General features: G+C 40.5%; 1 protein-coding gene across 1 annotated transcript; it reads left to right on the plus strand.

The window, feature by feature from the left end:
• The first annotated feature begins 576 nt into the window (after nucleotides 1-576).
• Dipk2a (divergent protein kinase domain 2A) lies at nucleotides 577-20180 on the plus strand. Its single transcript, XM_041677337.1, has 3 exons — nucleotides 577-1616; nucleotides 13771-14074; nucleotides 17406-20180. The coding sequence occupies exons 1-3, from the start codon at nucleotides 960-962 to the stop codon at nucleotides 17735-17737; spliced, it is 1293 nt and encodes a 430-aa protein (XP_041533271.1). The 5' UTR covers nucleotides 577-959; the 3' UTR covers nucleotides 17738-20180.
• Nucleotides 20181-22210: the final 2030 nt, after the last annotated feature.

Genomic DNA, 22210 nt, shown 5'->3' on the forward strand with positions numbered 1-22210 from the left:
GGCCACCCGGCCCGGAACCGCTGCAGCTTTCCGCACCGCCTGCTCCCAGGCCTTACCGCGGTCTGCTGCGCGCGACCCCGGGCTCCCGCCAGTCACAGAACCCCGCCCCTGCCCACGCGCGCGTCACTCCATATAAGGCCCGGAGCGGGCGGCTCGACCCCGCCCCCGAGCTCTAGCCACGCCCCCACTCCAGTCCCGCCTCCAGGCTTGGGTGCCGCCCCCCCACCCCCCCACTCTGGGCCGGAGCCGCCGGGCTCCGCGGCGCACTTCTCTCCGCCCTCTCCCCGCGGAGACCCTTCCCACGAAGGCCTCCCGCCGCGCCCGTCCGAGCCGACGGTCACAACAGAGTAACCGTTACTGACGGTCTCCGGCTGCGGAGCCGCCGAGCTCCGCCCTCCCGGGCGCGCCCTCCATCCACCCCCTCGCTACCCCCTCCCTCTCCGCGAGCTCGCGCTGACGCTTCCCGGCGGCGCGCTCGGCCCGCCCCCCGGCTCCGCCCCTCGCTCTCGGGCGTGCCCGCGCGTGGGGCCCGCCGCATCCTCCCCCGTCCTCCTCCCCCCACGGCTTCCCGAGTGTGAAGCGTCCGGGCTCCTGACTCCCCCCTCCGCGCGCGCGCTGCTCGCCCGGGACCGGCAGGCGCAGCTCTAGCGTCCCGGGCGGGAGTGCGCGTGCGCGCGGCCGCGGGTCCCGCTCTCCCTCCCCCGCCCCTCTCCGCGCCTCTATAACTTGGCGGGCAAGGAGGCGGCGCCCGTGGAGTCGGAGGGCGGGGAGCTCGGAGGAGGGCGCCGGGAGTTGTGGAGACTGTCGACCGGGGAAGTCGCAGCGCTCGGCCGGCGCAGCCCGCTCGCGGGCTCCCTCGCTGCCGCCCTCCGTCTGCGCCGCGGGCCTCGGCGCCGTGGGGCGGCTCGGGGTGCGCTCGCCCGCCGCCCCGGCCCCGGCCGTTGCCGCGCGCGGGCGGGATGTGGCGCCTGGTGCCCCTGAAGCTGGGCCGCCTGTCCCGTGCACTGAAGCTGGCGGCTCTCGGCAGCCTGTTGGTGCTGATGCTGCTGCACTCGCCGTCGCTGCTCGCCTCCTGGCAGCGCAACGAGCTCGCCGATCGGCGCTTCCTGCAGCTCAATAAGTGCCCGGCGTGCTTCGGCACGAGCTGGTGTCGCCGCTTCCTCAACGGCCAGGTGGGCTTCGAGGCGTGGGGCCGCCTGCGCCTGCTGGACTTCCTCAACGTGAAGAACGTGTACTTCGCGCAGTACGGCGAGCCCCGCGAGGGCGGCCGTCGGCGCGTGGTGCTCAAGCGCCTGGGATCGCAGCGGGAGCTGGCGCAGCTCGACCAGAGCATCTGCAAGCGGGCCACCGGCCGGCCGCGCTGCGACCTGCTCCAGGCCATGCCCCGCACCGAGTTCGCTCGTCTCAACGGCGACGTGCGGCTGCTCACGCCGGAGGCGGTGGAGGGCTGGTCGGACCTGGTGCACTGTCCCTCGCAGCGCCTGCTGGATCGCCTGGTGCGCCGCTACGCCGAGACCAAGGACTCGGGCAGCTTCCTGCTGCGCAACCTCAAGGACTCGGAGCGCATGCAGCTGCTGCTCACCCTGGCCTTCAACCCCGAGCCGCTGGTGCTACAGGTAGGCGCGGGCTGGGGGCCGTCACCGCTACCTGGGCGCGGGGCTCGCCAACGCCAGAGGGAGTGCGTCCCCAACTCTCCCGAAATGCCTCTCCGCGAGTTTCCTTCCGCCCTCCTGCTGGTCCTGGTCTGGATGCCAGTTCTTGTGCCTTGGCGAGCCCTTGTGCCCCTCGCAGCCCTTTCTGAGTGTTAGGGCACCAAGGTCACCCTTCCCGTGCTGACCCTCCTGACTAGCCTAACTTCCCTGGGTCAGTCTTTGTTTGATTTCTTAGCTCCTCTCCCTGATAGTCACTCAGCTAGTTTTGGGACCAGGTGGGGGACGATGAGATGATCACAGAGTGGGGTGGTGGTAAGTGAAGGGGGCTAATCCGTGACTCGTGGCTTTGCGTGGAATCAGAAGCTGGGAAATGGGGGTCGGAAAGTTAGTGTTGGATTTGGACTGGAAAGGCTAAAGGCCAGGAGGGACGTTTGCAGCCTGATCCGGTGATCTGCCCTAGTCATATGGTAATCCGGTTAAGGAAAGAATTAAAGTGTTTAGGTCAAAGCTAGGAGGGGAGGGGTGGAGGTTCTGGCCTCCAGCCCAACTGACTTATTTGTTCTCTTCTGACTTTGAAGATAGATTCTTTTTACTGGTGGCAGCCAGAAGAAAAAAGATAAGAGAAAAATCCCGTTTATCTTTGGAGTAGTTTGTGTTTCTACACACCCCGCCCCCGCCGGCTAAAGGCAGTGGCTGCAGAGTAGGGGCGTGATCCCTCTTGACTACAGGAAAACTTTCTAGTTCTGTAAGTCAAATGCCAGGGAAAGTGATTTTAAATTAAACCACAAGTAATTGATTGTGTAGTTCACACCCTTTCTCTGCTAAGAATGTCACTTTTGGCTAGGGGCTTTGGACCTTGCTTTTGTTGATTAAACTACGAATAGGACTGTACTGTATTTACGTTTTGTTTGTTTTTTAAGTTTTCTGCGTCCGTCTTCGTCGAGAGAAATCAGCTTTGATTAGTTCAGCCATGTAATCTTAGCACGAATATTTGGTCAGGTGAAGTCCTAATATGAGTCTCAGTAAAATTTTAAGGTGCCGATAGGATAAGTGTGATTGGTCAGTTTTTAATAAATACTGTTTTATCTCTGACCGATAGTGAACAGTGTGTAAAATCGGTTAAGCTTACCTTGGAGAAATGTTTTATTCATCAATTTTCAGACTCTAAAGGTTGAGTCCCTAAATATGATTACCTTGCACCCCCCCCCCCCCCCAAGCTATATTTGTATCAGCAAGATTAGTCCCTGGACAAAGCTTTAGCAGTGTCCTTGACTGATGACAATAGTCAAATTCTTTGGGGTCTCAAAATTTAGCACTTGAACTTAATGTATTTACAGTTCCAGCATTTAAATACTAAGTGCTTATTGAACGATTTTTATCAGGTTGAATCTGACCGGAAATGTATTAGGAACAACTAATATTAAGATTAGTCTCTCAGAAAAGTTGTGTTTGCCTTTTTATAAACATAGGCGTCTGAACTTGAGAAACTTTGGCATGAATTTTCGCACAGCAAAGCTCTCTCCCAGAGTGCTTTTGTGCCTTGCAGTTTTGGCATTTCCTCTTGGTTTGCAGTTGAGATAGTCCAGTGAGCTTGTGGCTTGTTTCCTGACTGACTTCCCCCACACTGCTTATTTACAGCTCAGGTGATGATGTGGCAAAAAGTTGACATTTTCTCACTTGATCTGAAAGCTGATGGCTCAGTGGCTGGGTGGCTGAACAGGTTACCTAGAGTGCAGGATAAAGGCATGGGAGAAAGCTGTACTAGATCCTGGCTTTCTTAAATTGCATCTTTAGACAACCCAGCTCCCAGGGATAGTACTAATACTTCATTATGTTACATACTTGGAAAAGATACATTTGGAGTTTTTACTAGTGTGGCTTTTCTTTCTTTTTTTCTTCTCCCTGAGTGGATGAAGTTTGACCTGAGATCCTAGAGTAGCTGCTTACCTTACAGAAATGCCTGATCTTTGTAAGAGCTTGAAAGTGTGACTGGGAATTGTCGATGGCATCAATCAGTAAGTTAGGAAGTAGATCCTCATTGGTAGGCCAGAAAGCTGCTTTTATCTGGTAAATGAGATCATGATGTGCGTTCCTTGTTAACGGTACATTCTGTACGCTTAGTGCATACAGGTTCTATGAAGCCTGCTGTCTTGATCGTGTTAAAACTTTGGTGCTGATAGGAAGGTCACAGTTGCTTCTTTACAGTTTTAAAAAGGGTCTTTAAGGAGCTAGTGCTCCACAACTTAAAGACGAACTCACCTTTCAGTTTTTTCCAGGAGAGGGAGCCACTTAACGAATTTTTGGATGCTTGATGACAAACTAGATTTTTCTTATTGTCCAATTATTTCTATTGTCTAAAATTTTAGGGAACAAACCCTTTGAGCTTGTGTCATCAAACTGTTCTTTACAGAAGTAACATAATCATAATGCTTATGAGTTAGTCACTTGACATTTCCTTTGGTGAATTTCCACTGGTGAAAGAAATGAAAATACAGATTATTTTACCTCATTAGCTCTCCAGATTTTAAGAAACAGTGAAAAATGAATTGAAAAGAGTTGTCTGTAGGACACACACACACACACACTCTCTCTGTTAACTGTAGACTGTGCTGCCCAAGCACAGTGTTCTTGTTCTTACTGGTCTCACCGGTTAGTCTGGCTTCTAGGAACGCTGTTCTGCAATAGACAGGACAGTCCCCGGACCTCAGTCATCACAGAAATTGTTCCCTTTATATTTTCAGCCATCAAGAGGTTTAGTCTCCTGCCTAGTAGGCCCTCACCCGGTAGTGGAGGCGGAGAAGTACTGGGAGGCCGTTTTGTTGGTTTTTTTTGTATGTGTAATAACACTCTTGGATCATTGAAAATAGAAGTAGAACTTTGGAAGGTTCCACTGGTAACTTTTCTATTGGTGTTTGTACTGACTGTTCTTAATCAGGGGGAGGTCAGGGTGGGAAGTGTCTGGAGATGCTGAAATTCAGCCACTGTCTGTGACTGACCTAGGAGTGCTGGCAAGGGAAGAAAGCCCTTTGTTGTTTTAGGGGGAAGAGCCAGGAATTTGTTTAATTTTATTATATTGGTAGAACTTTATATGACTTAAATTTTCTGAATCATGGTTTTAATAGGACTTAATTTTTATAGCATTCAATTATCATTGTTCAAGCTGTGACTTTTAAGCTTTGCTTTTCTAAGTAAAAGGCAAAATATATACAGAGCATTTGTGTAGGGCTTGATGCATGGCAAACAGTGAATAAATGCTAGCCTAAGGACCGAGGGTAACTGTAATCACCTAGCGCAGGTCAGCTGCCGGAAACACTGTGTAAGTGTGGATGCTGACAGACTGTGAACTGGACCTCAGCTCTACCGAGCTCTTCCACCTGACCGAGCCCTGGGAATTTGGTAGAACGCATTCGATTGTGCTTTAGCCTCAGCAGCAAGCTGTGTTCAGGAGGACGTACTTCCAAGGCCTTGTGACAGTAAGTAGACAAGGAGGGTTATGATCATTTAGATAAAAGTGAGGATAAGTTGACAAGCATTGTTTTGTTGTTGGTGTCTTGTTATTTTAAATGAGTAACTTCCTTTTCTCTTAAATGAGTCTGTTAGGTTCTTTGATAAGACTGTGCTGGGGAACTCACAAATTCTTGAGAAATTTGTTTTTCTTTGTTGCTGTTGTTTGTATTCTAAGTTTACCTTTAACTAATGGATTTAATTAATCTCTTCTAAAAGAGGATTGGTGGACGACTAGGGTACTAGATCTCTGCTAGAGTGTGAGCTTGAGGCCAGAGTGAATAACCTTTGAAGCTTTTCTTCCTGTCTCTAAATTTTACACACTTCAAACTTTCAGACTTCAAAACAAAAGCAAGAATCCGTTTAAGGAGCAGAAAACCATGGAGCCAAGCGTGTTGTTTAGCGGGAGTTTCTAGAATGGGCGTTTTCTACTTTGGAGATTTCAGGCTGTAGTCTGTGGAGCTCCTTCTGGCAGCTGATTTTAATAATTGGATTTCTGCATTTAGGCTTCAAAACATATGAGAGGTTGATACTTTGTTTTCTTTTGATGCTCAGCTCAGTCTTCCTTCTTCATCCCCGGGTGCTAGACTTGGAGCTGTGTGTGTCTCACACCCTACAGGTCAGAGGGAGCACTTTTTATCAGAGTTCCTAAGCTTTTGAATCTGAGGCTTCATCAACATGTTTGACACTTGACTGAACTTCAGGAAACTACAAATAAAAATAGCAAAAACAATTTGGTACACTTCAAGTCTGAAAATGAACATAGAATTTATTTATTTACATATTTAAGTTAGGAAAGCCAGTGGAACAGACATCTTTAAAGAAGCATTGTTTCCTATTTCTATGCATGGGATTAGTCTCTGTTCCTTACACTTGTCCCTGGGAATAGAGATCTTTTTATCTTTGTTACTGCTTGCTCTGCTTACTGTTGGTTGGATTTTCTGGTCTTGAGTGGCCAGTTAGTTTTTCAGGGGATGGTCAAGCTGGTTTTTGTTCAACTTCTCTACCTTGTAACTGCTCTGGCCTATGTTACTGTTATTGATTGCTTCTAAGTTTTCACAGAATGCCAACTTATTCCTGTACCTTCCACTCATCATCTGTATAGTAAATTAATAAGGTTCTTGCATTTCTTTTTTTTTTTTTTTTTTTTTTGGTTTTTCGAGACAGGGTTTCTCTGTGGTTTTGGAGCCTGTCCTGGAACTAGCTCTTCTAGACCAGGCTGGTCTCGAACTCACAGAGATCCGCCTGCCTCTGCCTCCCAAGTGCTGGGATTAAAGGCGCGCGCCACCACCGCCCGGCTGGTTCTTGCATTTCTTACACATACAGTAAATTTTAAATGGTTGTGAAATATCTTAAAGATTGAAAATGATGAGTCTAAGGTAGGAAGGATAGTTATCCATCCTAGTTATAAACCATGCAAAGTTTTATTTTTGGTCATGAACTCTTGATCTTCCTGTCCTACCTCCCAAGTCCTGAGATTACAGGCATGAGTCACCAAGCCTGGCCTTTAGAAAGTTTTAGAAGTTATATACTGAAATCATTTGTCCAATTTATAGGTTGCAAAGAGGAGTTATCTGTGAGATATTACAGAGCTTATTAGAATTGCAGACAAAAATAATTGAATTTTGCTTCTTCATTTGGCAAATTGTCTTGTAAGGCTTTTGCATTAAAAAGTTAGAGAGACTGCCCTGGGCCACAAGTAGCTAGCTTAGGTGTATAGGGGACACACACACTCACATAGACACTTACCAGTTGCAGTCATTATATATAAGCCCAGAAGTGAAGGTCTATACACATCAGATGTCTCATTTAGGGTGGAGTGCCTGAGTCCATCATAAAAGTACTATATTCCTCTCCTTCAGAGGAGCAGGGGTTGAATACTGAAGGGTGTGGGATTTTTTTCCAGTACAGAGGTAGAGAGTAGGTGGTAGAAAGGTGGGGTCTGTGCTGAAATCGTTACCCACCTATATTCTGTAATATTGTAAAGTTATTTGATGACATGGGCAAGTCACTCAAATGCTTCAGACCCGGAAGTTTAATTAATAAAATGAAGATGTAATCAGTACTTATCAAACAAGATTGTTTTAAAGATGAAAGGAGATTGAACTGTTCAAGTAATACATGTAAAATAACTTTAATTTATTAATGTAAGTCTTTATAGCATATTATTTACAAGTTTTTTTTTAGTTTTCAGACAGCTATTGTAATTAAAAAATACCTTTAGTATATTATGCTGTAATATGTGTCAGAATACAGTTTTTAGTTTGGCAGATATTCATGTACCACCTCCCATATGTATGTGTGTGTATGTGATACACATACACACACTTTGTACATATCTACTTAGCTACTGCTTCAGGTTCTAGTTTACTGCGAACAGTCATTTAAAATGGGGGGACGTTAGACATTTGTTCCATATGAGGTAAGTGGAGTAGAATAAGTATCATAAATACAAAATAAATCACTTATTTTTCTTGGTAAATCATTGATTATAATTTTATTCAGTACACTGACATTGATGAATGATATAAAATAGGGAAGTTACATCTGAGTTCCTATGGCATTGCTGAATACTGCCAGCAACTGTTCTTGGCTCACAGCAGAGAAGACAGATCAGGATGCTATTTGCACAGCTTCTGCTTTCCGGATCATTAAATTTGGGTAGTACACAAGAACAAGATAAGTTTGATTTTTACATATGAAGAGGGCGAAGAGGACAGAAAGATAAGAAATCAGGGTCTCAAGTGGGATCTTCCACCAGAATAGAGAAGGGTAGTTTAGTATAAGGTACCCATGCAGGATGAGCTTCAAAGCAGTAGAGAATTTGAAGTAGTTTTAGAGAATGCATTTAAGGAAGAAGAGAGGAAAGTAAATTTTAAGACATGCTTCTAAGTTAAGATGGGAAGGGAAGTGAGTTGTCTTAGCATCTACTAATAGATTCCTTTGTAAGAATGCACAGAGAAGAAGTGAGTGGGGCAAATTCAAGACAACTAGAATCCTAATCTTCATAAACCAGCACCCGATGTTTTTTTAATGGTGGGAGACAATGCTGTAAGCAGACGTTTTCTTGTCCTAAAGAAAGGTTGTGCTTTGGAACCAAAGCAGTCAGTACTGTGTTGACTAAAGTAAGATCACATTCTTAGGTTATCGGGTGCTAAGGAAGCTTGTTCTTTTTCTTTTATTGGTTTTTTAATTGGGAGCAAATGTTTTCATGTAGCATTTGACTTACACATTCGAGTTAGAAATGTGGGTAACAGTTGCTCTTTGTGCAGCAGGTAAGGCAGGATCTGTTGACATTAGTTGCAGAAAGCTTTGCCAAGTGAGTTTAAAAAACTGTTCTACAAGATGACTTATTTCTATTTAATTTAAGCAAGTTTTTTTTGTTAATGTATTTGGCATTGGTTTCCAATTTTGCATACAGCCATTTGACATGCTGTTCAGTGAATGACACCACCTTGCTATTTTCAAAGCATTGGTTAGTGTTGGAATTTGAGGTGGGTGGAACGTGGCATTCAAAAATTGATTTCATGAGAAATGAGGCTTATCTTGAGACTTCAAATATTTTTAGTTTATTAGGTGTCTGCTGCAGTTTGATATACTTTTGGCCACTCCTTCCCAGTATAAATTAAAAAGCTAAGATCTTAGAGAAATTCTAACAAAAATTAAGTAGCTATTAAATCATCCCAGTAACTTTACTATATTCCCCCTCCAGACAGTTCAGAAAACTGTGAACACATTAGTCTGTCACCAGCACAGCACAGTTGACTAATCTGTATGAACAGCTGTTACAACATGTATTGCCACACTGGGATTTCGTTCAGATTGGGTTTTTAAAATAATTGTAAGATTGAAATTAAACCTTTACACATTTCTGTGCTATTTATAATTGCTTTCTTAAAATGTTCTTAAGTTTGAATTTTTTGTGCAGAAATGCTTGTTATACAAAAACTGATTGTATATTTTGATGATTGATAGGCTTTTTGAGGTTAGTTTATATTAGGAATTCCCTCTTTACATTATTTCTCATGTGTTTATTTGATAGTTCTTGTGACCTTCGGTTATGTATCTTCAATAGAATGTGGTGAGCTCCTGAATGATTATACAAATTTTTCTGTGACTAGAATTTGGGTATTTAAAATTTAGGATATAAAGCCAATTTTGGTTACATAGGAGAAAGAGACAGTAGAACACAAATCTTTATAAGCTGACCTCATTTTGATCTGTCAGGTTTATGTCATATGTAGCAAAATAGTAAGTCATTTGAGAGCTCTGTTTTCTTCCTCTGTAAAACCGGAATGATATTTGTACTATTGTCTTCAGTTAGATAATCAAAGAACCAAAAGAAAAGGGCTATGTGCTTTGTGAGTTTAACCAACTTTCTAAAGAACTGCTTCTCCAAATCCACATATTCATCAAGAAATGTGCTGAGACATGTTATAAGACATCTATGAATAACATGTTCCAAAGATGACCAAGGACCATTCAATCTATTCACTTTCCTCTAGGAGCTTTTACTATACAAGTTTGTTAGCAAGTTTTCTAAAACATATGACGTTAGGAAAATGTATACTACATCCATAAGTACCAATAATACAAGACTTTAAAAATTGGCATCATGTACAAAACAAATTCCAAATGCTTTATTAACCTATTACTATCAAAGTATAAAACATTGTGTTTTAGTGCTCAATAGAAATAAAGTGAGATTCAAATATATTGAGTTGGTTATGTGAATTATAAATTAATTCATTGTTATTAGTACAGTATTAATTGACCTAAAGTAAAAGGGTAATAAAAATAAAAAAAAAAGCAAACGGCCAGCTGTCGTTCTTTTTGCGATAATCAAGATAGATTCAAGGCAGATTACTACCTGCTTTTAATCCAGTATTCTACTTTTAAGAATTTTCTCAGATTTTATAAAGGTAATTTCATATGCTGCTAACGGCATTCCACAAGCAATTATTATGATACAAAATAACTTAAGATTATTTCCGCTACATGATCTCTATTTAGGCCTGTGTTATTAGACCGACTGTAGATGCAGTAAGTACATCCCAGGCTTATGTTAACATTTGAAATGTATTCTTAGTGGAAAGAAATGCCATGAAGCTGTAACAGATGATTGAGGGAAGTGGCTTGACTTTGGAGTCTGGAGTGGGGGAAGAAGGATTGTGTTCAGGTAGCGAGTGGTAGCGGTTGAGGTGGACAGTTGAGTCTAGCCTTATCATTTCAAGCCCATTATTCCTATATGCTGTGCAGTACTTTTGTCTTAGTGTAGAAATTGTGTTGAAGACTGTATGGAATAGAAATTTTTCTGTCTTTTCCCATAATCTTGATGTGTAAATGGTATACGAGCTCCCTGGTTTTTTTTTTTGGGGGGGGGGGCAGGGCTCTTTTGTATAGTGGATGATGACCTTAGTAAACTTCTGTCTTTTCGACATTGTCAGTGTGTCCATTGCTGTTTTGACATCACTTGAATTGTATGATATTCCAGTAGATTGTGGTTTTATTGTTTAAGAATAAACAAAATACCTAGATGTGATAATTTGTATTACATTTCATGATCAAAACATTTTATTTTTCAAGTTAATGTTGAAGGCATTTAAATATTTAGATCAGACCCATTAACTATGCTTATATTAGTTATTTTAATAAGTTCTGTTTGTCTCTGTGAATCTCAGTCTTTTCCAGGGCCTCACATAATGTACACACACATGTTCTATTACTGCAATACATGCTACATAAAAATAATTTCTATGTTGACATTAATATTATATAGATGTCTTTGTGCTGTCACTAATTTAATTTTTAAAGTACACTAATGGAAAAGTAAACATGTAGATTTACAACTGTTGCACCTTTGTGCGGTCTTTATATTTATAACATTGATGCTTTATGTTTTATACATGCATTAATATCTTGACAACATTTACAAACAGTTGAGAGCCCCTCCTAGAGCTGCAGTTGGTACTGTTCTAAGTGAAGATTCTCTCCTTCGCTTGAGAAGCTTTTGCACATTTTTCAGTTGTAAATAATTCAATAATATAATTTCATATTTCATATTAAGTAAAGCACTCTAGTTCTAGACAATTTGAAAATCTGGTTTTCAGATTTTTGTTTTAAGTAAGGAAATATAGGCCTCCATAGTAAACTTGTTAATCTAAGTTGCTGTGCTGGACACCCATAGGAGTTTGCTAATCCGAAAGAAACAACAACTCATTTTTAATATTGCTTCATATTTACCAAATCCAAGCTCTAATAAATTAAAAATGTTGCTCTGCTTGATTGTGGTATTTTGCTTTATGCCAGAATTGTTTTAAATGCAATTACAGAAGTATCTTGGCTTCCAACCCTGAGCCTTTTTTTTTTGTACTACAGTGTGTTTAATAAAAATTAGTTTTCATTAAGGAAGAGTATTTTGATTATATAGTGAACAAATACTGTCTTATGAACAAATGGTGTGACTTCACTGATTAAAGTTCTTCCAAAAGATTGGATAGCAAGCAAACTACATGAAAGAATTGTGGTGCTCTTCTTAAAATGAGGCATCAGATTTCAGGTAAAAATCGTCAAAAATCACCATGCTAATACAAAAGTCATTCCGTGTGGCATTTGTTCATCTATTTTACCCTCCTGTATGAGGGGCACGGGTAATGAAGTGTACATTTGACTGTTGTTTGCCAGTTGGAAAGGCTCCAGAAACAAGGAGGCATTTGTACATGTGCAGATGCTGGCAGGGATCCCTTTTTCCTTGCTGTCAAAGACCATTTTATTTTCACAAAGATATGCTTGTGTCTGTTCTACAATATGGTGCGTGAATAACAGTGTATGGAGGTGGTTTTGTTTTACTTTCTACATGACTAAATAATGTAATTCCATATTCTTAGTAAATTTTTAGTGCTCCATTTTTGTCATATCAGGATCTTGATATATTCACATGTCTGAGAAATAGCTAGATCTGTTGTAGTCATTTGTCTAACCAAATGTCAAGGTCATGAGACATTTTAAATTGCCAGGGAAGCTGAAATGGTGTGTGGTTTGTGAATAGTCTTGCACTGTACGTTCCACATGAGTGATCTGTCACTTTTCTTAGTGCCCAAAAGAAATAAAAATATTGTTAAGGATTAAAAACATCATTTATCTCTAATTTCTAAGTAGCTATTGACTCTGCCCCCCAGAGTGAATCCATTAATTTACTATATTTAAGATCCATGGTATTTTTCAATGTAATTAATATTTTGTCATAATATACTTCGATTTGAAAGTAAAAGTTGTATATGCAAAGTATGACTGCTGTCTACTTATAAAGGAGCATAAGTGAGAACTAGGGATTACAGGTGAGGTTTAGTTCTAAAGATGTTTCTGTTCTAGCATAGGCATTTTAAAGTAAAGATAATCTGCTTGGACAATTAAAGATCTAGACAAAATTAGCATTTCTTCCCTCCCTCCCTCCCTCCCTTTCTTCCTTCCTAGGAGGACCACATCTCTGACTCTTTTAAATGTACATAGATTATTCAGGTTCCTGTAGTAGAAGTGGGTTTAGTCGTTTCTCTGGGGTGCTGTGAGGTTAGTTGTACTTACTGTCTTCTGGCTCACCTTCACTCCCCTGGAGCTCCTTTTGTTTTTTTCCTCCAGCTAAGAAACACAAGAGTGACACCAGCCTCTGACCTAGTAATTCTACTATGAAACTTATAACTCTTAGCATGCTCTTTTCCTCCAGTATTCATTCCTTAGAGACACATTTTAGCAGTAGAAAGTGTCTTCAGAGGTAGAGTGTTTGCTTGGCATGCACAGGACCTTGAGTTTGAGTCTCACCCAGCATGGGATTATGGGCAGATCTAGTTGACAATTAAGTTGAAAATGATCTATTTATGTTTATAAAAGCATTACTTTTGATTTAGAACTAGAATCTTCCCAGTAATTAAAGAGCCTGTTTGAAAACCTCACTAATGTGAAAAAGTAATTTTGTAGCTGGGGCAAGTGGGAAAGGGAAATAAGACTAATACAAGACCATAGATGCTCAGGATGGAGGTTGTGTTAACCAAGATCAGTTATTCTTCCCCATCTTGGATATTGTTAAAAGTTCAAGACTCCTTCCCAGCATTCTCTTGCCTGCTTCTGGATTGCTTAAGCCTCTAGGACTGTACAAACTGTAGTAACTAACACGGAACGGTTTGTTCAGTGTCTGGTCTTCTAAAATAAAAGCCTGTGGCTAAACAGAACCTCGAAAGTTCACCCTTATTGCCCGCTTAGCACAGTCCCAAATCAGCTAAATAATTACTGGTTCGTGTGTATTCAGAACTGTCCATTCAAAAGAAACCATTGACTGCTTGCATCTGTAGTATCGAAAGAAGTGTAAGTCTTTTTAGAATTGGTAATAAGACAGCATCTCATGCCTTATATTCTAAGATATTGAAAAGTAATACTTGACAGATTGCAAATAACAAAGTTTCTCACACTTTTCTTAGGTCCATAGTAATGCTCTGAGTTAGGAGGGAAAAATGGGGTTTATATGGATGGACTGTATCTAGTAAGACTCTCCTGAGGGCATCTGGGGAGACACTGAGGTAACTTCATCAGACTGCCTTATAATATTAAGATAATTCTCTTGTAGAGTTTTCCATCTGATGAAGGTTGGCCATTTGCAAAATATCTTGGAGCTTGTGGAAGAATGGTGGCTGTGAATTATGTTGGAGAAGAGCTGTGGAGTTACTTTAATGCGCCATGGGAGAAAAGAGTTGACCTTGCTTGGCAGTTAATGGAAATAGCAGAACAGCTTACAAACAATGACTTTGAATTTGCACTCTACCTCCTGGATGTCAGCTTTGACAATTTTGCGGTTGGTCCTCGAGATGGGAAGGTAATCATTGTGGATGCTGAAAATGTTTTAGTTGCTGACAAAAGATTAATTAGACAAAGTAAGTATTTAATTTTCAGATTTATCTTTTGTACATTTTCTGTGTTTAAATGTTATATTTATAATAAAAACTTAAGCTTCTTCTTGAGATAAAGTTTTAAATGTTATATTTATAATAAAAACTTAAGTTTCTTCTTGAGATAACAACCTTGTGTCTTTTTAAAATTTTTTTTGTATAATCAGGATGAACAAATATTTGTCTTTCTTCTAATTAGAATTTCTCTATATTTAGTAAAATGCCCGTGTTTTAATGAATGCAGATTCTCTCCCCACCCCTTGTAGAGTCTGTGGAAGTATGTGTACATGTATGCACATCTTTTGCATCCTCTGCTCTGTGGTTTAGGACACAACTTCTTACACTGGACTATGACCTCAGGGGTGGCAAACCAAATGTGCTGGTTGTGGAAACAAATACAGCAATAGTCAAATGATCCTAATTTGTGAAAGAAGCAAAAATTAATTCAAAAATCAAGTTCATAATGAATCTGAGGTAATTCTACCAGTGATTGTGTTGTATCATGTAATTTCACTGCAGCCTTGAACACTATTGTATATGCTGTGTAAAGTGCAGGGCACACTATCAGCCCTTACAGCTCCAGTCATTGCTACCTGCAATGCCTTGATACAGACTGGAGACTACTGTGTCTTATGAATTGCAAACAGTTCCTATAAACTATAGAAATGTTGGACCACAGAAAGCTTAATATTTCCCTATAGTCATTCCTTGGCATATAAATATCAAATTAGTATAGTTTTAGATTGTATTATGTTAGAATATTTGATATTAAAAATTACTGTTTGGTTTGCTGGTTTAAGTTTTCATTTGAAAAATCTGTTTTGGTGTGGGATTGAGACAAAATTGATAGCAGTTTCTGAAATGGCTCAAAACATAGTTCTGCTATTTTCTGATATGTATTTATACACAGTGGCACTCCCAGTATTGACTATTATTACAAATTCAAAATATCAGCTCTGAAAAATGTTGAGATGCTCTGTGTCCTGCAATATTTGATACTCAGTTGAGAGCTAATTCTTACATAAAAATAAACACACATTCATTTCATTAATGTGAAATTTTCCTTTCTTTAATAAACGGCACAGCTATATATCAAATAATTGTTTTAGAATAGTCTTTTATGGTTTCTTTTCAGTAAATGTTTGGTTTATATTCCTATACATTCAGAGTTGTATAGACATTTCTTGAGCAACAGGAGGTTGTGTATGGAAGAAGTTGCAAAGCCCTTGTTTAATGCCAAAGGAAGTTTATGCTGTTACAGCTCATCGGAGTGTCAGCTTTAGTGGAGACTTCATTTCTCTGTAGGGTCTCACAGGAATGTTCTGTTTTTGTTTTTTCCTTCTCTGGGGTCCTTATAGTGATAGTTTTGTCTTATTTTTAACTTGGATGATGTCTAGCACTGCAGATCTGACCTCAATCTAACGTTATGATTATTTCATCTCCGTCTAGACTTTTCTGTCCGTTTGTTTGTGAGCTCTCTGTGTGATTGCTAGGTAAAGTATAGGACATGTTTTGAAATTCAGATATCATAGGAATTTCAAGGTGTCAAAGATAAAGTCTGTATTCTAGAAGTAGGAGTACCCCAAGTTTGACGCCAGCTTAGGGTAGGATACTTGCTGAGTTAATGGCCATCCTAGGCTACAGTGAGATCTTTTCTCAACCAAATCCAAAACTTTCTTAGCTTACCTCAGCGCCTGAGCAGCTTTAGGTCACCGTCAGAGTTGTCAGGCTGTGGCTCCTGGCCCGCGTGGCTAAGCTGCTGCTGTGTAGTCACTGAGTTTTCTGTGGTCCTTACAGCCTTGCTTGGGGCTTTTTTTTTTTCCTTGACTCATTATGACTCCTTCCACAGGGAGTGATGCCCTAACTGTGGTCCTGCTCCCCTCTTCCTTTTCATATATTTGTGGCTGTCATGCTTTCCTTTTTAAAAAGTTGTGCCTGCTGGTGGTGGCACATGCCTTTCTTTAATCCCTGTACTCAGGGAGCAGAGGCAGATCTCTGAGTTCAGGACCAGCCTGCTCTACCGAGACAGGTAGGGCTACCTGGAGAAATCCTGTCTTGAAAAACCAAAATAAATAAATAACCTGATTTCTCCTAGCTAATGCCAACAGCTTCCTGTTGCTTAAGTGGATCTGATGGCCTCTTACTGTTCTGGTAGAATCCAGCTTTCTTACAGGGCACAGGCTATGTATGTGATTTGGCCCTACTCTGTCTGCTTTATTGTCTGTATCTGTCCATTACTCTCAGGAATAATGGACTTTTGTTTCCCTGGATGAACCTTTTGTTTCTGGGCTGAGTGCATTTTCTCTGCATAAGGGAGCTCGATGCTGTTCTGTACAGGCCAGCCACTTGCTCTTTAAGCCTTGACTTCACTAACAACATGCTTGCTATTGTGTTGTCATATGGTGTTAGTCTTCTGAATTTAAATCCAGGAGTTCAAGTCTAGTTCTAGTCACTTATTATTACCTATCCTGCCATCCAGTTAGAACCTTAAACTTTGCTTGCTTAGTCTTAATTTTTGTCTCAAATGTTTCTTTGGTTTGGCTTTCCTTTCTGAGCCTTCCTTAGTTGTTTTGGTAACTTTTTTTTAAAGTTACATTTATTGGTGTGTTTGTGGGTGTCTGTATGTGAGTGTGGGCATGCCATGATGCCTGTGTGGAGACAGAGGACAGCTTGTGAGACTCTGTTGTCTCCTTCCTTCATATGGGTCATCAGGTTTACCCATCTCACAGGCCTGCTGTGATCAGCCTAGTCCCTCCTGTCTTGAGAAAGTTACCTTTCTGAGCAGCAAATGATCATGCAAGTTACAGCTAGTCTTTTTCCCTTCACTTGTATCTGTTTCCTAGTACTTGTCTCCCATTCCAGCTGCAGTGCTGTTTCCTCAGCCAGGTGCACCAATGTCCCTGTGCTCATCCCTTTGCGGATGCTCAACGCTGTTTTCTCTCATCGCTTGACTGCTACCTTTTCAGATCGAAAACAGGTGTTCTTATGCAGCCTTCCAGTACTCCAGGCAGAAATCTAGATCTCTCCAGTCTTGTAGCTTTAGGTGATGCTTTGTGATCCTTTTTAGGTTAGAGAAAATCCTAGATGAACCTGAAAAATGGTCAGGGCCTTGTTTGATTCTTCTACCTGAGATCCCAATAAATGATGTTTTATGAATTAATATATTAACTAATGAATTTTTTGAGTTAATATATTGATTAACTCTCAAATGTTTTATGTATAAAAGTGTGGAACACATATGTGTTAATGGGATGTTCTATTTAGAGAACAATAATAAGTTGGTTTTCAGATAAATTTTCTGATTTTTCCTTCACAGATAAGCCTGAGAATTGGGACGTATGGTATGAAAGCAAGTTCGATGACTGTGACAAGGAGGCTTGCTTGTCATTTTCAAAAGAAATTCTTTGTGCTCGCGTTACTGTGGACCACAATTACTATGCTGTTTGTCAAAACCTCCTATCTAGACATGCCACCTGGCGCGGCACTTCTGGAGGACTCCTTCATGATCCACCAAGTGAAATTGCCAAAGATGGCCGCCTGGAGGCCTTGCTGGATGAGTGTGCCAACCCCAAGAAGCGCTATGGCCGATTCCAGGCTGCGAAAGAACTGCGTGGATATCTAGCACAATTAAGTCACAACGTGAGGTAGTAGATGGTGATTTTCTTTGCTGAAATAGCACTGGCAAACTTAACCACCAAAAGACTGTCTAGAAAAAACACAGTGTGGAAGAATTACACCAGAGGATGAGGACTTGTTCTGATAGATCTTACATTAACATCCATCAACATAAGACATTGCTCTACATCCAAGTTCACGTGATGCTTCTGTGACTCCGTTCTTCACTTTGGAGACGTGAGAACCATTGACTGCTTTCCCCGTCCCGTACCTGAGTGGATTGATGACATTGTTAAGCTATTGGAAAGGAGTCTGATAGTTACATGGCTTGTGTATCAAAGGGTACTTGGTACTTAGTTTGCGTGCGCTCATGATTTTGTGAATCTCTGGCATTTACTTTGAATGTCAAGTTAGATCGGCCTGTTTTATAGGCCACCTTTTCCTTCTGATGTGTAAAATTATTTTCCATTTTTAAAAAGTTTTACACACCCAGGTTACTATAGGTGTTCGCTTAGATTTTAATATAAGTAGTTTTCATTCAGTGCTATGCGGTACATACTTAACTGTTAGAGCAGGACTCCCAGGTTTACTGTTTTTACAGAGATCTTAGTATTTCATTATGTAAATAATTTACCTCCCCTCAACCTTCTGTACGTCATCATTGCATGAGATCATTTCAGGTTATTTAGGAGTTAAATCCCTCAATGCCAGTAATTCTAAGTATACACTGAACACGCCGTTCAGCATATGCTACAAAATGTCACCGCATCCTTTGCTAAAAGGCTTTAAGAAGAATACACTAGCCATCTACACTTCAATAACTTTGATTGAAGAAACAATAAAACTCAATGTTTTTAAATGCTAACTAGTCCAAGATAGTAATGCATATGCCAAAGAAATATTAGACACATTCCATGTTTAGATCTGAGAATTGATCAATTCTTAGCCCTCTTCAGTATTTTAGCTGTCACTATTAAATTAAAATCTGCCTGTTCTTTAATGTTGACAGTTGAGCTACTGCTTTAAAAAAATGTATAACTTAAAGAAGACCTTCTGCCATCGTATTCTTGGTAGGCTTTTCAAAATGAACACGGTAATCATTGTTAGAATTTAATTAGGTATCAGAACCTTTTACTTATTGATATACTAATAATTTTTTATAAAGCTTGTCTGCCCACTGTGATCTTTACCCAGTTGCTAAATATCAGAATATCAAATTTAAATACATGAGTAGAAAGATTAACAAAATAATGTGTAAAGTTTTTGTCTATTTAAAAACTGTTCTGTGTAAAAGTTGACTTTAAATAGCACAGGCAGTAGTTTTCCGTTTGAAATTGTTGCTTTTGTTTGCAGTAAAGTTTGGGGTAGTGTGCAGTAGTGGGTTCTGACTGACTTGCTGAAAACCGAAAGTGATTAAAACATGCACAACCAAAGCCAAGCTTGTCCTTTTTCTTCATTCAGCAACTATTTATTGATCATCCACCCTGTGCTAGGTGCGCTCGTAGCTGCTATATATCATCTAAACATGATGTGGGCGAGTGACTTCATCAGATGTACCAGCGAAAATACTTAAGCTGACTCATTATTTGGGGTGACACGTCCATGTTATTATTGTCGTGATGGAAAGTCTCTTTGCACCATCCTAAATTAGTACCTTAACCCAAAGTGGATGAAGACAGCAATAGAGTTAATCCACAGTTAAAAATGGGAAGGCAAAGGGTAAGAGAGCTCCATTACAAAGCATTGCATTGTGTTCTTTCTTATGCATCAGTAGATTGCATAGCTCTCAATGAAACACTGAAGATTTTGCTAAGCCAACTTTTTACAACTTGGAAACCTTTTTGAGGGGAATAGGAGAAATCGTCTCACAAGACTCCTTTGCTTCTTCCTTAGAGCTACACTAAAAATACAATTTCAAAACAGAACACCATTATATTTTCTACATATTCATAACATGGAGGCTGGAGCTCACAGGAGCCACCTGTGGTCCTACACACATCTTCCTATTTTTGGTGAGAGATTGCGGTTGTGATGACAGAGCAGGAAGTGAAGAAGCGCTCCTGGGAGTGATGGCTACTTCAGGTATAACCACCATTAGAGAGTATGTGGAATTTCTTTTATCTTTGGAGAAGACTGAGAAGATAGTAAAAGAATTAGGAATTTTAAATTACAGGGAAAAATATGTATGTGAAAAGCAATAAATATTTTGTTCTCTTTGCTATCAAGATGTTCACATTCAGATATTTATTATACAGCAGCAATTTATATTTTTAATCATTGCCCATTAATAGACGCGGTAAAATATTTTTGAATCAAACATTTGGGGTTTGTATGTGCATTTAAATTGTCTTTTGTACTGTACGTTACTGTTTAATTTGAATATTTTATCAGAACTGTCTCCCTGTGCCTTTATTAAAATATAAAGTTGTCTCTGCAACTTTTAATGATCTTAATAAAGAATACTTTAAGAACCATACTTTGCAGACTCTGTCTTCAAATATTCAAGTGTTTCTTGAATAAAAAATAGTTATTCCTGTCCCCTTACAAACACTTTTGTTTCAGTCTTTGGAAACTGTTTTAATTGGGTGTAAGCTGAGCTCAAAATGTATGTTCTGTTTTTCTGTAATAATGACCTTTTAAAACCTACCACTAAGATCTAGGGTGGCGGGGGGAGGGGGAAGCTTAGGAATTTTCAAATGCCCATAAGAGAATTATATAATGTTCATAGCTATTAAACTAACTTCTAAAGTTGTCAACATTGGGCTGGAGAGATGGCTCAGTGGTTAAGAGCATTGCCTGCTCTTCCAAAGGTCCTGAGTTCAATTCCCGGCAACCACATGGTGGCTCACAACCATCTGTAATGAGGTCTGGTGCCCTCTTCTGGCCTGCAGACATACACACAGACAGAATATTGTATACATAATAAATAAATAAATATAAAAATAAATAAATAAAGTTGTCAACATTACCAAACATTTCCTTGAAGCAAATTTAGCTTTGTTGTTTGATTCAGGAGTATACCTCAGGTGTGTTACCTTCCAACAAAGCGCACAGTATAACCAATCAAAAATGAACGAAATGCCTCAGTATTGCCAAAGCAGGAAGTTTTTCATAAATACTTCAACTACAAGAATTCTGAACCACAGGCTGAATAGATGGAACATCATCATGACCAAGTGAGAAGGTAGCCGAAGTGGACTGAGACACAGTCTAGATGTCAGTCTCTGAATTCAAGTGGTACTAAAGCAGCAGTCCACATTAGCACATCAGTTACGTCATCTTTGAGAGGATATTGAAGTTCTTGGGGAAACTCGTGGATAGAATAAAAAGAAGCACCCTGCCTTATCTCTGGAAAAATCTAATGATACCAGGAAATTTTGCAGAACATCTAGAATTCTAATTAAAAGAGTGTTAGCAAAAGGTTGAAATTCCTGATGTGTTAGCAAACCTACGTGGTGGTCATTTTGAAGCTATTTATTGAAAAGCTGATGGGGAACATACTCATGGATCAGGGTGGCTATTGGGCCTGCAGTCCAACCTTACGATGACAGGTCTGGTTAGACTCCATGGCAAGTGCCCAGTGACACCTATGTCAAAAACCAACCGGTAATGTGGAATCTGGCCACATCCCTAATCTGTCCATTAATAGAAAGTACATGTAACAGAGGAAAGTAATAAAAGGGTAGCATTGGGTATAGTCAGAATTCAAATTGTGAGTTCCAGACACAACATGGACGATTTTCTTCAAAAAGCTGTATGGAAAAACAATAGCATTAAAAGGTAAAGGAAATGCAAACATCAGCTCTGTTCTAAATTCTAAATTTAATGAAAATTTAAACAACAGAATGACACCTGGATAGCCTCATCAACTTCGCATTTCCACTTGAACATGTTGAAGCCCTAAAATACCTATTATGCTAATTTATGCTAAGCAAGCTGTAAATTACTAATATATAGTGTTAGCTGTAAGTCTAAGATTTGAACAAGAATGTTTTCCTTTTGTAAGATTACTTACCCATAGTTACAAAAGGTAGAAAAGCTGGGCCCAATTTTCTAACTGGTGTCTGACGGGCCCGGACAGTTTTTCCAATGTTCCCATGGTCTGCAGCTTTTAAGGGCTAGAAGCATATGGTGGGATGAAGATCATGTTGTAAAAGGACAAATCATGCATTTTCCCAATTATAAATTTGGGGAAGGGAGAATTTATAGTAACACATGGAGATAGAAGAGTAAGGTAACAAAGACGAAAAGGTAAAGGGAGAAGAGGATAGAAAATAAGAAAACTACCATTTCTTAAAGAAATGGTAGGGCTTTGTTCTCTTTGACCTCAAACCGTGAGACACCAGATTTCTAGGTAGGTAAATGCCCCAAGCATCCATTTACTAAGTCTGTCTTTAGGAGGCTGCCTTAGAATTTTACTTTCTTTCATGTCTTGCAGCTATAGGCTGTACCTTGACCCCTGAATACAAACAGTATAGACTTAAAGTCTGTCCCTTTAGGGTACAC

Source organism: Microtus oregoni, unplaced genomic scaffold, assembly GCF_018167655.1.
Source record: "Microtus oregoni isolate MIOR12 unplaced genomic scaffold, Mior012 000028F_ref0000031, whole genome shotgun sequence".
Classification (NCBI taxonomy): Eukaryota; Metazoa; Chordata; class Mammalia; order Rodentia; family Cricetidae; genus Microtus; species Microtus oregoni.

What these genes read in the sequence shown, in the direction of transcription:
- Dipk2a (XM_041677337.1), top strand. Translation starts at nt 960, where the DNA reads ATGTGGCGCCTGGTGCCCCTGAAGCTGGGCCGCCTGTCCCGTGCACTG. An exon ending in CCGAGCCGCTGGTGCTACAG is followed by an intron (nt 1,617 to 13,770) that starts GTAGGCGCGGGC and finishes ATTCTCTTGTAG; the next exon opens with AGTTTTCCATCTGATGAAGG. An exon ending in CAAAAGATTAATTAGACAAA is followed by an intron (nt 14,075 to 17,405) that starts GTAAGTATTTAA and finishes TTTCCTTCACAG; the next exon opens with ATAAGCCTGAGAATTGGGAC.